The sequence below is a fragment of the Bubalus bubalis genome, chromosome 4, assembly GCF_019923935.1.
Source record: "Bubalus bubalis isolate 160015118507 breed Murrah chromosome 4, NDDB_SH_1, whole genome shotgun sequence".
NCBI lineage: Eukaryota > Metazoa > Chordata > Mammalia > Artiodactyla > Bovidae > Bubalus > Bubalus bubalis.
The window spans coordinates 55,532,853-55,549,841 of NC_059160.1; the positions used below are offsets into that span (position 1 = coordinate 55,532,853).

The 16,989-nt window shown below is 41.7% G+C and overlaps 1 protein-coding gene and 1 long non-coding RNA gene across 12 annotated transcripts in view; one reads left to right on the top strand and one right to left on the bottom strand.

The window, feature by feature from the left end:
* The window catches only part of ANO4 (anoctamin 4), a 442,247-nt gene extending 439,793 nt beyond the window's left edge, over window positions 1–2,454 (bottom strand). For all 9 annotated transcript variants that reach the window (XM_025283649.3, XM_044941445.2, XM_044941444.2 and 6 more), the window contains exon 1: window positions 1,863–2,454. In XM_025283649.3, coding sequence (XP_025139434.2) covers window positions 1,863–2,439 — 577 coding nt within the window. In that variant the 5' untranslated portion in view covers window positions 2,440–2,454. The remainder of the gene's footprint in view (window positions 1–1,862) is intronic.
* A 73-nt stretch (window positions 2,455–2,527) lies between these two features.
* The window catches only part of LOC123333243, a 33,108-nt gene continuing 18,646 nt past the window's right edge, over window positions 2,528–16,989 (top strand). For 2 of the 3 annotated variants that reach the window (XR_006550470.1, XR_006550472.1), the window contains exons 1-3: window positions 2,535–3,424; window positions 4,375–4,656; window positions 6,917–7,021. This is a non-coding gene — a long non-coding RNA (uncharacterized LOC123333243). Of the gene's footprint in view, window positions 3,425–4,374; window positions 4,657–6,916; window positions 7,022–15,295; window positions 15,352–16,989 lie in introns of all 3 variants that reach the window. The other variant, XR_006550471.1, reaches the window with a different exon arrangement.

The window sequence follows — 16,989 nt, forward strand, 5'->3', positions numbered from 1 at the left end:
AAACTCAATGGCATCCAGCGGAGGAGGATTGTATTGAATGTGCTCGGTTTGTTTTTCCTGAACTCATTCACCAGGTTGAAAACCCAGATGGACTAATTTATCTCGTTGTGTCTTGGGTCACCTCAGTATAGACAAAGAAACCAACCTGCACTTAGAGGCCAAGTGTATCCACTTTAGGGATGGTTCGGGGGAAGGAGAAGAGTGTGTAAAGAATATATTTAAATAGTACAAATTTTAATTGATATATTTACCTAAACCTGTCTCAGTTCCCTGTAAGGTTCTAAAGAGAAACTATACAACTCTTAGTTGTCAAAAAAAAAAAATCTGCCACTTTTTCCTTTAATTACTGAAATCTATTTGCTTTGCAAACACAGTTTCACTTTAGACTTCATTTTCTCCACCTGGCTGCCCAATTAAGCTTTCAAAGCTTCTAGAAAATCATGGAACAGATTATTACATAAAACCTATTACTGACATCCACTAGACAAGCATGTGAAATCTAACATCATGTAAAATCCACAAGTTAGCTCTCTCTGATAGGAAAAGGTGTAAAAATAGATTTCTACCAATGAATAGGACTAAAAACTGATTATAATGTTGAGTTATCCCCAAATGGTAACCCAAGAATGGCAATGTTATGTGCTAAATGTGCGGCAGGGACAAAAACCACCCAAATCTCTGCAGAAAATGCTCTGAGTTAAAAAAAAAAAAAAAATAGGCTACTAGTATGCAATTTGTAATCTGCTCACAATTTGTTAGGTTCCCAAGCATCTATTGCAAACCCTCAGAGCCATCTGAGTGATCATTTGCTGCTGCTAAGTCGCTTCAGTCCTGTCAGTTTAAATCCCAAGAAAAGGAGACTTTAACCTTGGGAAAATGAGCAGGGGACATCATTGGCCTGGAGAATGAAGACTCCATGCCAAATGGCAACAATTTCCCTCCCAAGGAGCCCTGGCTCTGAGATGTCCTCTCAGAACATCCCCCAATCACTGCTCAGTACTTCCATGTTTAAAATGCCTAAACTAAATGTTATCACAGTAACTGATTGCAATCCAGGTTAAGGGAAGAGGTCTACTTGAGTTTCTGCCTCATATAACCCATTCTCAGCAGCATCTCTGATAAAGGACGAAAGAGAATTGCTTTTTCCATGCAAGCAGAAATGTTGATGAAGAGGCTTGTTGGTTTCCCCAGCGGCCAGGATTTCTAGCTCAGTCTGAAACCTTCACACTGATTTCATGTTCCTTTAGAATTGTACAATGCCTTAAAAATAATAATTAAGAAATATATTTCTTTAACAATAAACTGGAAAGGGAAAAATATCTTCCATTTCCATGTAACTATTATTTCCAAGCTGAGTTTTTCTGTATTAAAAGCATATTTTGGTGCATATAATTTAACCCCATAGCATCTGTCAAGAGAGATGTTCTCATTTCTAATTTACAGATGGAGAAATGCAAGCACAGAAAAGTTTAAGTAACTTGTTCAAGGTCAGTCAGGGACAAGATGAGCAAGGACTGAACGCGGATCGAACTCCTAGCTTCACACCGTTAGAAAAAGACTCAACACCCGTATCCCTTCTCTCGGTGGTAAGAAGAGGAAGGAATTTTTCTGGAGTACCAAAGCCCGCAAACACCTAAAATTTAGGCGTTTTTACTTCCCGGACTCCACAAACGCCCCCTTCCCAGGTTCCAGGCAGCCTCCAACTACCACCCTTCCAGCCCCAGGCCAGCGCGCACTGCCGCCCGCTCCCTCCCTCCCAGACCCTCTCAGGAGCCGAACCCCGAAGTTTCCCGGGGTGATCGGACGGCTCCCGGGTCCCGGCCGCCCAAGGCGCCCCAAGAGCCCGCGATCGCCGCCGTTACCGTATGCCGTGAGAGAGGCCATCCTGGCCCGCGTCCTGCGCAGGCTGGCCCGGGCGTCGGCGACAGCGGCCGCCTGCGTGCCGCGCCCCTGGACGGCGGGCGTTCGGCCCCGCGAAGGCATGCGCTCGGCTCCCGCGGCGCCCGGCCGCCCCACAGCTGAGCATGCCCAGTCCGCCGGCCGCGGCCGCTCGGAGAGGAGCCGGCGGCGCGCAGGTGCCCGGGGCCGGGTCTCGGCTGCTAGGGCGTGGGGAGCGAGGACGCACACGGGCCGCGGTGCTCCGGGGCCCCGCGGGGATTGAACCTGCCGGGAGGGAGCGCAACCTCGAGAGAGGAGGGGCGAAGCCGGCGGTGGGAGGTGCCGGGCGGAGGCACCGGGTGACTGCGGCCACACCCGGCGGGCGGCGAGCAGGACCTGGCTGGGTCCACGCCGAAGTGGGTGCCCCTCGGGGTGGGGGCGGCAGAGGTGACGCGGGCAAAGGCGGGATCGGGAAGTTCCGAGCGCGCCACGGCTTCGGGGACCTGGAACCTCCAGCTCCCTTTCTAGGGAAGTTGCACTGGAGAGCGAGCCTGGGGACATAGGGGTGGGTATGGCTCTCGGGTGCGAGTCCCAGCCCAGGCGACAGTCTCAGGAAGGGTTTCCCTTGAGGCTAAAACCCCGGGGAGAGTCACAGCTCTGTCTTGAAGACTTTTATCAATAAAGTCCTTGACGGCTAAGTACCGAGTTCTGACCCCAGCAGATCATATCTGTCCTGGCAATACCATCCTATCACCTTGATTCTTGCGCCTGTCTCCCCACGAAGCTGTGACCAGTGTCCTATTCCACTATGACTGCCCTGCCCCTCGATCGGGGCACGAACTCAAACATTCTTTGTTGAATGATTGAATGTCCGAGCCCCTTGCTCGTCCTTTGTGGAAGCCCAGCCATCTGTTGTGAGAACTCTTCATTTAGAATCAGGGTTTGGAACAATGGGGAACAGGGAGAAAGAGATCCAAGAGGCCAGCAGCACCCTTGCGGATAGGGACAAGAGAAAAAGCGAGGCCGCCTAACGCCCCCTCGGGATCAGGCGCACCTGAGCCTTCCCGAGTACCAGGTGCAAAGTCACGACGACACGGGGGGTGCACTCCCAGCTTCCTAGCGCGGGACTAACAGTCCTGATCACCAGGGTATCTCGGCCTTGGAAAAACGCTAGCTCCCAACTAACTGCGAGGCGGTGCTGTCAAGGCTATTTAACAGAGTTTAGGGTTTTGCCAACTCTCATGGAAGAAAAAAGAGAGGGCAGAACAATCTGGCGAAGGCAAAAGGGGCGTTTCTTTAGGAAGCTTTCGGCTGGCTCCTGACCTCGCCACCGCCGCTGCCCGTGGCGCCCGCCGGCCTGATCCAAGTGTCAGGTTTTTGCACCTGCCATCTTCTCATCTCTTTGCTCTTCTCTCTTCTCTTCTCGCACTCCCGTTCTTCTGGGGCGCGGGGAGGCGGCGGCAGGTGGCGGTGGGCAAGGCTCTAGAATGTAATGTCACTTTGCAGCCGGTGGGGCCAGACTGGGAGAACGGCGAGAAGGCGCTGGGTAAGGGAGAGCTGGGGAGTGAGAGATTGGAATCTGGCATTTTATTCCCGCTGCGTCAGCCAGCTACCGGAAGGTGACCCTTAGTTAAGACCCTCTCTGTGACCCTTTGTTTGCCCCATCTGTAAAGTGGCGGGTAACCATTGTTAGCGCCCTGCCCACTTTAAGCGGGGATCAGCTGGGACACGGACAGTGCCATCACTCCGGAGGCTCTGTGGGGCTCTGTCTTGGACGCTGCACCCTCTCCCGCACCTGCCTTCTCCACCAGCCTCTCCCCTGCCCAGGTCCCTTTAATCTCACACTTCCCTGACCCCAGAGGCAGAACCTGCTGACCCCAAGCCTAAGGCGATTTGGGAACCCACCCTCTGCTCTAGGTTGTGAGAGCGCATCTAGTTGGGGCGGGCTAAGGGGCAGACCTGCCTTCCTCAGTGGGCCCAGTGCCTTCCTTGTCTTGGCAGCCTCCCTTGCGCCCACCCCCAGCCCACCCTCAGTTCCCCATCCTCTGCACTCTCGGCTCTTGTCAGTCTGTGCCACCCTTGGTGCCTGCTCCTGTCCAAGCCCTGGGGCCCGAGCCTGGAGCTGCCCCCTGGATCCTGCTGTGCACCTCTGCTGGGACCCAAGGCCATTGGCGAGTTGTCTTCCGCCATCCAGGCGCAGATATTTGTCCTCTCTTTATCTCCACATTTCCTCCCAGGGATGGTCAGGAGGAAGGACAATCAAAATGTGTTACAAATTGCACTTAATTCTTCTTGGCAGCTCTTTTCTAATTAGAAGGAACTAAAAAGTAGCATGTAATTAATTCACCTCTCTTAAGGCCACTTGAACTTCTGTCCACATCATACCACTCCAAAGCCTTGAGATATTTGGTTTTCTCCATCGAATTAAGGTTGAGAACCCTGGGCCTCTTGGTTGAGGAACTAATGGACAAATATATCTCATTCCTTCATCATCAGGTTTGCTAAGAGCCTTCCCCTGTGCCCAGGCCATGTGCTGTCAGGTGAGACTGTGGTCTTGAAACAGCCTCCCAGACTCCTGGTCTGAAGGAGGGGGTGGTCCCCCTGCCTCACATTCTTGAGAAGAAGGAAGACCAACAGAGAAGTAGGATACCCTGATGAAACACAGGGTAGTAGACACCTTGCAAGGAGCAAGAGGGGCCTGTCTTTGCAGTGTTCACAGATGACTTCACCACGGAAATGACATGTGAAAGATGAGGTCCAGGATTTGTGTTGTTGCAGGTAAAATTTCCTAAAGACAAGCCTGTCATTCAGATTTTCTCATGTTTTATTCATTCAGCGTGTCTTCAGGAGCAAAATATGAACTGTCACAACCTTGATGAAAGCCATGTTCTAAACCTTTCCAGGAAAATGCCTTTTTCAGATGATAGATTGAGGAAAACTGCTTCTCCTTCACTTCTCAGCACGCTCTGAACTTGAACAATTTGACGTATTATTAACTGCTCTGAACGTGATTGTGTTGTATTTGACCCTGGAAGAGGCCACCTCTTGGTGATTAACATTTCTGGGTGATTAACATTTTTAATCACTTACTTTAAGTTTGTAGTTTAGTAACTATAAATACTCATTAAGACCATTGCAACTGAAAAATAATTCAGCTTTCATGTGACTGCCATCAATTTGACTTAGAGTGTGATCCATTATTAAAGATTTAACAAGTTGAATGTTTTAAAATAACTGATTTCAAAGATAGAGCATTATAGCTACATAACAATTCCATTTCCATTACAATAAAGGCTTCCTTGGATCTCTGCTATAATTTGCTACACCTGAAAAAAAAAGTGGCTAAAATGAAATGACAACTTTTGTTTTTCAAAATTCCAAAATAAATGGAAAGGTTGCAAAAGCCTCAAACTCGTTTTAAAACCCAATAACCTAAAATGGCAAAGAAGTAGATACATCAAGTTCATGTTTTAGAGCTTTAAATGAATGTTTATAACACATTCTTACAAAACTTGACAGATTTGTTACAGTGAATAAAGTTTCTTGTATACCATGAATTGTTCATTCTTTATATGTGTATATATATATATATATATAAAAGCATTTATATATAAAGTGCTATAAATATATATGGTCTTAATATTAAGACTAGTGAAATAGATACTATTGTGATCATCATTTGACAGGAAAACTAAGCCACCAAGTGGCTAATTAACTGTTAGTAAGGTATGGATTGGAGAGGACAATGGCACCCTACTCCAGTACTCCTGCCTGGAAAATCCCATGGGCAGAGGAGCCTGGTAGGCTGCAGTGCATGGGGTCGCTGAGAGTCGGACACGACTGAGCGACTTCACTTTCACCTTTCACTTTCATGCATTGGAGAAGGAAATGGCAACCCACTCCAGTGTTCTTGACTGGAGAATCCCAGGGACGGGGGAGCCTGGTGGGCTGCCACCTATGGGGTTGCACAGAGTTGGACACAACTGAAGCGACTTAGCAGCAGCAGCAGCAGCAGCAAGGTATGGATCCAAGCTTTAAAACCAGATTCCAGAGCTCATAATATACCACTTCCAAATGTTGTTGAATGTATATAAACTATCTGATTGTTTTGCCTTCTAAGTCTTCCAATTTAAATATTATTTTATTTATACTTTTTTTCCTTAAGGAAATATAGGTCAGTTGTACTGAAGGGCAGTAAGGTGTAATAAGAAGAGGCTACATGAGCTTTTCCTAAGTATATCAGGGCCAACCGGTGGAAACAAACTGTAAAATTAAACATGCACAGTGAATTCTTACCTTAAGGAAGAGAGTAGATTATTTAAATTCTGACATACTGGTCTCCATTTTTCAAGTGTCATGAACTCTCTTCAATTTATAACAGAAAAGCTGTCACCTGTAATAGTACAAATGCCTTTTATTACATATTTCACTAACTACTTTGCAGGCAATTTAACTAAATTTAGCATAAAATAGAATTGGCTTTGGCAGGACATTGTCTTGTCATTAAATCCTATGCATTGACACAATGGAAAATTTATTAGAGGATTCAATAATATTTACCTTAAATATGCTTTATTTTGTTATATAAATGCCATATGACTCATTTATGAAAACAGAGACATGTACCTCAACCTAAAATTGAGTGTTGCAATGACTATACAGGTGAAAATGTTTTATATTCAGATCCATATGGATTAGAATGATTCTGAATTCATACTGATGAAAAAATTACCATAACTTCCATCTCAGTGTGAAAAGCAAAAATTTCTATATTATAAAAAATATTTCCCATCTCCTAGAAGGCAGCGAATGAAAATATCACCTTTCTAAATCTGTAATAAACACTGTTAAACAAGAGTCTTATGTAACAAATATTTCCTCTGGAGTTTGTTCATTAAATAGTTTCTCTGACATAGAAAGGAATTTGTGTGGGACTTGTGCTGTCCAGACAGGAGAAGAGGATCTTGACCAAATTCACTAGATGATAAACTCTGCGAAAGACTTGCTTATGTCTTATTTTTCTTTATTTTGCCCACAGTGTATTACACAGTGCTCTACATGGTAAAAGCCCAACATTTGTGTATTGCTTGGAGAATCACAGAAGGTCAGACCCAAGAGGAAACTTAAGAGCACTGGTTCTGGGGTGAGTCTGAATTCAAACAAGCTCTACCACATATTCATCGTGTGACCCAGGCCTCAGTTACTCATCTGCCAAATGGGGCGATAATAAGAGCCACAACATAGGGTTGTTGAGGGTCTTGAACGAGTTAATGTGTATAAAGCCTGTAGAACAGTTCTCAACAGATGTTAACCCCTATTATTTATTACATGCAATTCTCCAGGATTCTTTTAGGAATATCAACCAAATAATAACCCCTTTCACAAGGGTTAATGATGTTCATAATATTGAACAGCAAATACCGCACATGTACTGCTAAACAGGAACCCCACGTGTGCCAGGCTTCACCCTTTAGCCACCAGGATGTGGGAAAGTCCAGGGGAAACAAGGTGCCAGGCAATAGGGATCACGGGGTGGAACCTGTTTATTACAACTGGAGTGGAGGTATTAATATTTCAGTACTTTAAAACTGGCACCAGTGTGCCCTGGTTGAACATCAGCTCTGCTTCACACATCCCCGCCATACACATCCAAACCACTGGACTTTCTAATCACTCCACACAGCAAAACAGACCTCTTCATCCCATACATATTTTAGTTTTTAATTCCCTACTGAGAGAGGTGAACAGTACATAATCTAATAATCAGAATATATATAACAATTGATATTTAAGAGAGACATGTAAATCCTCTATTTATGAGCACTTCTTAACAATAGATATTTTAAATATCTGTGTAACAGAACACATATGGGGTGGCAAGTGCCAAGGGATTTTTAAAATAACATCAACAAAATCATCCAAAATAAATAAACAAATAATAACAAAGAACTGCTGAATGGGTTTTGTTAGCTGCCTACTGAGAATAAATTTCATGTGAGATGAATACAATCATTAGGGAGGAAAATATTTGCCTCCACTGCAGAAAAGCAGACTGAGGAATAAAAAGTAAACAAAACCCAGGGAACATTTAAAAACCAGTGGCAGCAGAGTCCTAGAGGGAAACGATCATGTTAAATAAAAGAACTTCCCAATCCTCCATTCACTGACTTTAACTGAGGTTTCTCTGGTCAAACAACCCAAAGCCAAAGACTGAACACCGGATCACAACAAATTTAGTCTTTAATGTTAAGATAGTATTTTCTCTTTTGCATGAAACATTTTTGTCTCTCCAAATGAACTTTAGAATTAGTTTGTCAATATCCACAAAACACTTTCTGGGATTGGGATTGCATTGAGTCTATATGTCAAATTGGGAAAAACTGACATATTGACAGTATTGAGTCTTGCTATCCATGAACATGAAATCTTCTTTGGTTTTTTTCATCTTATAGCTTTCCTTATATGGTTCTTGTACATATTTTCTTAGATTTATGCCTAAGTATTTTACTTTTAAAGATGCTAATATAAATGTTATTATGTTTCTAATGTCAAATTCTGCTTGTTCACTGATGGTATATAGGAAAGAAACTGATTTTTGTATACTAACCTTATATCTTGCAACCTTGCTATAATCACTTATTAATTCCAGGAGGGGTTTTTTGTTGTTGTTGTTGATTCTTTTGAATTTTCTACATAGACGATCATGTCATCTGTGAACAAAGAGAGTTTTATTTCTTCCTTCACAATCTCTATACATTTTGTTTCCTTTTCTTATTGCATTAGCTAAAACTTTCAGTACAATGTTGAAAAGGAATGGTGAGAGGGAACATCCGTGCCTTGAACCTGATTTTAATGGAAAAGCTTTGAGTTTCTCACCACTAGTATGATATTAGCTCTAAGCTTTTTTGTATATATTCTTTATTAAGTTTATTAAGAAGTGAAACCAGTGAACTAGAAAGCCAAAATTCTAGTTCTGGTTCTCTCTGTGTTATGTCACTTAAATTCTCTGGTTATAATACATATTTACATATACTTTCAAATTAATGAGGTACCAGGCCTACTCTTAGGCTTCCCTGATGGTTCAGGTAGCAAAGAATCTGCCTGCAATGTGGGAGATCTGGATTCAATCCCTGGGTTGGGAAGATCCCCTGGAGAAGGGCATGGCAACCCATTCCAGTATTCTTGCCTGGAGAATCCCCATGGACAGAGGAGCCTGACAGGCTATAGTCCATGGGGTCTCAAAGAGTCAAACACACTGAGTGACTAAGCACAGCACAGCACAGGACTACTCATAATGTGGTAAATGACCAAATACTTCTGGCTGCCTATCCTTGTATGCCTTCTTTAACCTCATTCCCATGATCAAACTGGCCTGAAAATTGACTGCTCTCACCATATGCATCAATTGAAGTCAGAATATGATTTTATTCATCCAGATTTAGGGAGGTTCTAGTTTTTTCTAGGCACACACCAGCCATGCATATCTCTGTGTGTGTGTGTATACACATATATACATATGATAGATATATGTATATATATAAGATATATGTGTGTATGTATCCCATCTTGGACATCACACAAGAGCTTATCAAGGGTGAAACAAACAAATGCGTATAAATGTGTCATAAATAATGTGAGGTTTTCTTTTCTACTTTTCTATGGTTTTTAAGTTCTCCATAAAAACATAATTGGAAGATATCACTAAATTTTTAAAAGGGAAAATATGAGGGCTACATGATTTAAAGATATTAGAGCAAGATATCAGGGAAGAGGAGAATTATATAAGTAACAGAAATACGCTACAAGTCAAATAGCTATACTTATTTACCCATGACAAACATATAATTAATTTTAAAGTAGATTTAAAATAAAAATGAAATGAAAACTACATACCTAGATTGTCATTTCTGACAAAGATAGTTACATACCATACAAATGAGAAAAGATTCAGACAGATACTTGTCCACTTTCACAATTTTACCTAGTTCTGAAGATGGATAATTTTTGTAGAATCAAAAGTTCATGTTGCAGGCATCTTCATGAGAAACTCCTGAGGCATGGCCTATTTTATATTGCACACCTCAGGATTCTAAGATCTATTTATATTCTGCTTAAGCTCCTGATGTCGTTTGTATCTTTCTTAAAACTTAAAATTAAATTGTGAACCTGGGGACAACTAATTTGAGCAAATTACAACTGAACTCTCAAACAGATTCCAGGACATACTTTACCCTAAATATAGCATGGTGTTTCAGAGAAATAAAGGCAATTTCATAAGAATCTCTGCTACATTCTGTAATTTCAAGTAAATCATATTACCATGACCTTGTTAGAGAGAAAAAAAGAATTCTTCATGACTAAGAAGATGACTTCTAAGCTTTACTGAGATATACTTCTCAGTATAGTGTAAGCTTACAGGGAGAGAACATTGTGGACACCTCTTTGAAGTTTGTTGTGATGTGTTTTCATCTCCAGTAGATGTACTTCAACATTTAATACTCCTCTCATTCTTTCTACAGAGAAAAAAGTGACTCCAAGACATGAACATCAATAACATTCCTAGGCTTGCCTCTGAGATCAGATTGTGTTGGTATCCTTCCCAATGTACTTCCTCTACTTTCCCTGACCCTTTAATAGAATCCTGATTATATCCAGGATGGCAAGGGGCCCAGCTAAATTCTCATATCCTAGCTTCCTTTGCAGCTAACTGAGGACCGCATGCACAGTTCTAGCCAATGAGACACACAGGGTTTGCTCATACCGATGGTCTGCTGGGGATCCATGGGAACTTCTTACTTCTTCCTCCTTCCACTTGCCCTGACTGTGTGCGCAATGATTGGAATTCCTGTACCCATGTTGGGACAATGAAGGAAAGGCCAAAAGGATCTCAGGGAGATAATCCTAGACGTGCCTGAGCTGGGAAACCAACACCAGCAACCATCTGTTTCCTGACTTCATTCTATATAAGAAAAACAAACTCCAGTTTGTATAACACTGAAGTCATGTATTTTATTATCTTCAACTAAAAACATTCCTCTTGGTTACCCCTCCTTAATCCAATCTTTTTTGTGTAATCAGGTAGATAGCAAAGCTTTGCTCTCATCCCTAACAGAAATCAAGAATGAGGATCCCTAATACATTAATCAGAGCAGCTGTTCTTGCATCTGTCCCACTAATGAGTCACCCCAGAAGACTTTTTGCTGTCAACTACAAAATCAGCACTCAAATAAGCAATTATTATTCAAAAAAACTGCCCTATTTCCAAATCTCACACCCCTATGTCTGCCTGAAATCATCGTCTATTTGAAATGGGGTTGTGTCAGTGATAGTAGATGTTCTCAGTTCTTCATGTTACCGAGACAGCTGTAGTCTGAGCATTAAGGACAAATTGGCTGTGAAAGGGAAATTACCCAGGGGGGAAAACACGAAGGGCAAGATTATTCCAGATGATTAAATGAAAGCTCGGTTGGTTACAAAGGTCTCAGCTCAAATGAATAGAGGTGTATTAAACATGGGATGCAATTTCTTTGAAACGATGTACCAAATAATTTAGGAAGATTTTGTTGTTTAGTTGCTCAGTCATGTCTGATTCCTTTGCAACCCCATGGACTGTAGCCCACCAGGCTCCTCTGTCCATGACATTTCCCAGGCAATAATACTGGAGTGGGTTGCCATTGCCTACTCCAGGGGATCTTTCCGAGCCAGGGACTGAACCCGTGTCTCCTAAGAGTCTCCTGCATTGCAGGCGTATTCTTTACCACAGAGCCACTAGGGAAGCTGGTTTAGGAAGATAAGAAATTACTGTCTCCCTTTCTCACAAAGTAAGAGTTTAAAACTATGAAATATACTATAAAATAGCTTTTAGGTTATATTGAGTAGAATGAAGATGAATACACAAAATGAAACTAAGGCCAAGTAATGATAATAATTCCAATGAACTTTTAAGAAGCAAAGTACTTTACCAGTCATGTTTCTTATGTAATCCTCACAACCATACCATCCGGATATCACTATTAGTATCTCCATTTTAGATGACAAAGACTTGGAGAGATTGTGCATCTTGCCTGAGATTATGTAACTAATGAGAATGAAATTAAGGACTCACATCCAGGGTCATCTCTCAGCCATGCTCTCAGCACTGATCCTTAACCACTATATGGTACTGCCCCATGGATCAAAGGATGTCAGACCTGACAGACTCTGTGTGGGCATCCAGCCCAGGGGCTCACAATATTTTAAGCATAAAGACCCTTTCTATCAATCATGTTTTCAAAATTTACTGATTGGAAATATACACATGAACAAAAGTATCTATAAATTCAGTAACACTCTTAAATGATTCCACACTATATTCACCATCTACATTCATTTGGAAAGTAGTAGTTCATATAAATGTGAAACCTAGGATTTATGGTCTAAAGACATCTCTTATTGAACTTGGAATTTCCAGACCCTTTGAAATATTTTCCTGACCCTCCCACTCAAGATGGAAGTTGTCAGTTCTGGTCCCCTGAGTAGCAGATGACAAAGACAGGATTACATGTGCAAAAGATGTATTGAGAGTAATTTTCATGAAGGTTAAATGGAATATAGGCAGGAGTAGGCAGGGAGTGCCTTCACATCATGGTGCAAGTCTTGAGAGGGAGATCGAGAAGGAAGGATTGGACAGGAAGAGTCTCAGACTAAAGTGTAGTCTTGGTCAGCTGAAGGAGAGGCCCTGAGCCAAACCTGCCCATGAGAGGAAGCCCCTCACTGGGCCAACACCAGGACCCTCCCATGCTCAGTTACTGGCTGGGTGCAGCCTAGTATAAATGTGGCCTCGGATTCACAGGGGCAGTAGCTTAAGGCTGTCAGTCACCCACATTCTCTATAGCAGCTTGTTTTAAAGGCAGCCACAGGTTAGGAATCATGCATATGGTCCAATGTCCTCATTATACAGATGAGGAAAATGAAGCCCAATTCCATGAAGTCAGTCAGGATGAGAAATTACTTGATCCAACTTCCAGGTCAGCAGAGTACTTGAACACTTTGACTCTGGAGTTAAATTCACCTGCAAAATGGGGGACCTGAGTGAGTGATTTAATGTTTCTTAGTTTCATTGTCTTCCCAAAGAGATGTTGTTTAAAGGTACATACTTGCAACTAGTAAATAAATACATCCTGCAGAGCTAAAATACAGTACAGTGATTACAGACACCCAAACTGTATTATAAATATTTAACTTACTAAGAGACTAGAACTTCAGTTGCTCCCACCACAAGAAGAAATGATAATTATGTGATGTGATCGAGGTGTTAAGCTAATGCTACAATGGCAATCACAGTGCGATATACATGTATCAATATTTTGTATACCTTAAACTTATAGTGTATGTCTCAATTAAAAAATGAAAATAGTAGTAGCTAACTCATAAGACTGTTGTGAGTTTTAAAAACAAAAACACATATAAAAGTGCTTAGCATAGTACCAGAGACATACTAACCACCCAACAAATGGTAGCAAGTATTTTCGATTCAATATTTTTTCTACTAGATATAGATAAACTAAAAATGCAGAGAGCATCTTGTTATGTCCTTATCCTGTCTCTCTAATTTATGCTCACAAAGATACTCATAGAAAAGTAGTATCATCACCTCCATAATACCTAAATTACCCTTGATGTTTGCAAAAAATCTCCACTATTCAAGAATATTATCAGCATTGCAAATCTCTTAGGGCAAGTGGCCTTTGTGCCCAGAGGAGACAATTAAAATAGTTTTAGGAAGACTTCCTCAACAAGTTTTTAGAGTTGAATCATTTAGTGCTTTCAATATTAATTCAGTTAAGTTTTATTCAGGATAAAAATAAGTCTCTGATGTTTAAAATCCAATTCAATGCCTTAAAATATTTACTAAAGTGGAGGAGAACAAATCAATGCTACAAGGTCAGGGAGGCGCGTGCTCATTCTTGGAGAGTCACCACTGCTCCCAAGAGCTCATCTCAGGCCTTTTGTGAAGCCTGGCAAAGGGAAGAGAGCCTCAGTGGGGCTGCAAGACCGCGAGAAGAGTCTTAATCAAGGTCTTGAGCTTTCAGTTCCAGAGAGGGTGTCAAGTAGACTTGAAGACTACTCTTCAACCTCTCTTTTTAAAGTAAACCAGTGTACTGGCACAACAATGGCAATATAGCCGACTATTGAATTGTACATCTAAAAAATGATTGAGATGGTGGAAAAAAAGCAATAGGGAGCTCTGTGTAAGGGGTGGGGAAAGTAGGCACGTGAACCTTTGCTCAGTTTTTCTGTACACTAAAATTGCTCTAAGATTTAAAATTTATTAATTAAAAAAGAAAGAAAAAAATACATATTATTTATTCTAGGTGAAAGAAGCCAGATACAAAAGGCCACATGTTTGACTCAATTTATAGGAAAACCCCAGAACAGGCAAATCCATAGAGACAGAGAGTAGCTTGGGGAGGGCAGTGACAGAGGTTGTAGGAGGAGAAGATAAACAGGCAGAACACAGAGGACTTTTAGGGCAGTGAAAATACTCTGTACGATGTTATAATGATAGATATACGTTATTATGTATGTGCGTGCTAAGTTGCTTCAGTTGTGTCTGACACTTTGCGACCCTATGGACCATAGCCTACCAGGCTCCTCTGTCCACGGGATTCTCCAGGAGTGGGTTGCCATGCCTTCCTCCAGGGGATCTTCCCAACCCAGGGATCAAACTCACGTCTCTTACATCTACTGCACTGGTAGGCAGGTTCTTTACCACTAGCACCATGTGGGAAGCCCATTTGTTTATTATACACTTGTCCAAATCCACAGAATACACAATACCAAGAGTAAACCAAAAAGTAAACTATGGACTCTGGATGATGATCGTATATCAGTATAGGTTCTTCCTTTGTTTAACAATAACAACAAAAGGATCATTCTGGTAAGCAGTACTGATAATAGCAGAGCTATGCACATATGGGGTCAGAAAGCATATGGAAAATCTGTACATTTCTCTCAATTTTGATATAATCCTCAGTTCAGTTCAGTTCAGTCGCTCAGTCGTGTCCGACTCTTTGCGACCCCATGAATCGCAGCACGCAGGGCTTCCCTGTCCATCACCAACTCCCGGAGTTCACTCAGACTCACGTAATCCTAAAACTATTGAATTACAAAATCTTAAAAACATGAAAGTTGATAGCGGTCACTGAGGGCTTGGGGAAGAAAGGAATGGGGAGTGACTGATAACAGATATGGGGTTTCTTCTTGGGGTGCTAAAAATGTGATGGATTTAGGTAGTGGTGATGTTTACACAGGTCTCTGTACTAAAAATCTCTGAATTGTATACATTTAAAGGGCCTGTTTTATATTATATGAATTATATCTCAATAAATAGGAAATGTGTACTGGGTATAATGAAGATTCCATTCCATTTGCCCAGGAGACAACTGGATACAATGAGGAGAATGGCATCCAGAGGGGAGAGGACCAGCAATGGTACTTGTCTCTCTTGCCTTGGGACCTTGCCCATCACCCTGTCATCAGAGACTGTACAGCAAGGCCAGCTGCTAAACTAGCTCGCAACAACTTCACCCTTTCATAGTCCCTGTGGTCATATATATTGACAGGGGCGTGTGGCCCCCTGCTGTAAATAGCTTCTTCTATGTGCTTCTATTTCTCCTTTTCTTATCTACTAACATCAATGGTTATCTCTTGACTTTTACTCCTTCCCTTTCAATGCAGACTCTTTCCATATCTCCTTCATCTAGTTATCTTATGGATGAATAAATAAAAGCTTCTCTGGCTGGCTGGTTATCCTTTCATTCAGCCATTAACCATCTATACATTGATCCATTATCTACCTCAGGAATCTTCATCATTTTGGAAAGAAAGGGCTTACTTCCTGGCAACACCAACAGAAAAACAGCTCCTCCAAGGAAATAGTCACTATTATCTCCCAGCTTCTGTGACCAGGAACTAGTGAGTCTCTTCACTTCATATTCCTAGCTGCTACTACAGTAAAGGGAACAAAGCAAGTGTTCATCAAGGCCATGGTCTGTCCAGCTGACCCCCAGATATATTATTTTAGCACTTGGGCAATAACCATTTACAGAGTATGATTAGGTCACTATTTACACAGTGATGAAGGAAGTTGAAACAGATTGTTCAAGAGTTGTCTTGGAATACTACGTGAATTTCAGTTTATTGACAGACATTTATTGACAAATATTTATAGCCAAAACTAGAAGTTACCTACCCCCAAATTCCTTCTCTACAATTTCACCAGTTGCAGATTTATGGGGAAAGAAAGTAAATAGAAAGTAATTTAGCATACAGATGGCCAACAAACACATGAAAAGATACTCAATATCACTCATTATTAGGAATAGAACTACCATATAGCCCAACAATACCACTACTGGGCATATACCCTGAGAAAATCATAACTGAAAGAGACACATGTAGTCCAATGTTCATTCTAGCACTTTTTACAATAGCCAGGATATGAAACAATCTAGATGCCCACTGACAGATGAATGGATACAGAAATTGTGGTATATATATCCACTGAAATATTTACTAAGCTATAAAACAGAAAGTCAGTCCTAATGAGGTAGATAAACCCAGAGCCTATTATATAGAGTGATGTCAAGTCAGAAAGAGAAAGATACATTTTGTATATTAATACATGCATATGGAATCTAGAAAGATGCTACTGATGAACCTATTTCTTGGGCAGACATGGAGACACAAACACAGAGAATAGACTTAGGACGCAGTATGGGAAGGAGAGAGTGGGACACCCAAAGGATGAAAAAAAAGAACAGCTGGTATAAGCAGAAGCATGAATGAATCCCAAACTATTACGCTGAGTGAAGGAAGGATGACACAAATGAGCAAATACTGCATGATTCCACTTACATGAATCTCACAGGAAAGTTCAGTTTCATCTCAAGCAACAGAATGCACATCAGTGGTTACCTGAGCCCAGGAATGGGAAGGGGCAGAAAGGGACACTTTGCAGATGATAGAAATGTCTTATATCTTGGTAGTAGTGGTGGCAGGCTGTCAAAACTCTTCAAAGTGTACATTTAAAATGTGTATATTTTCTTGTTTATAAATTACACCTTAATC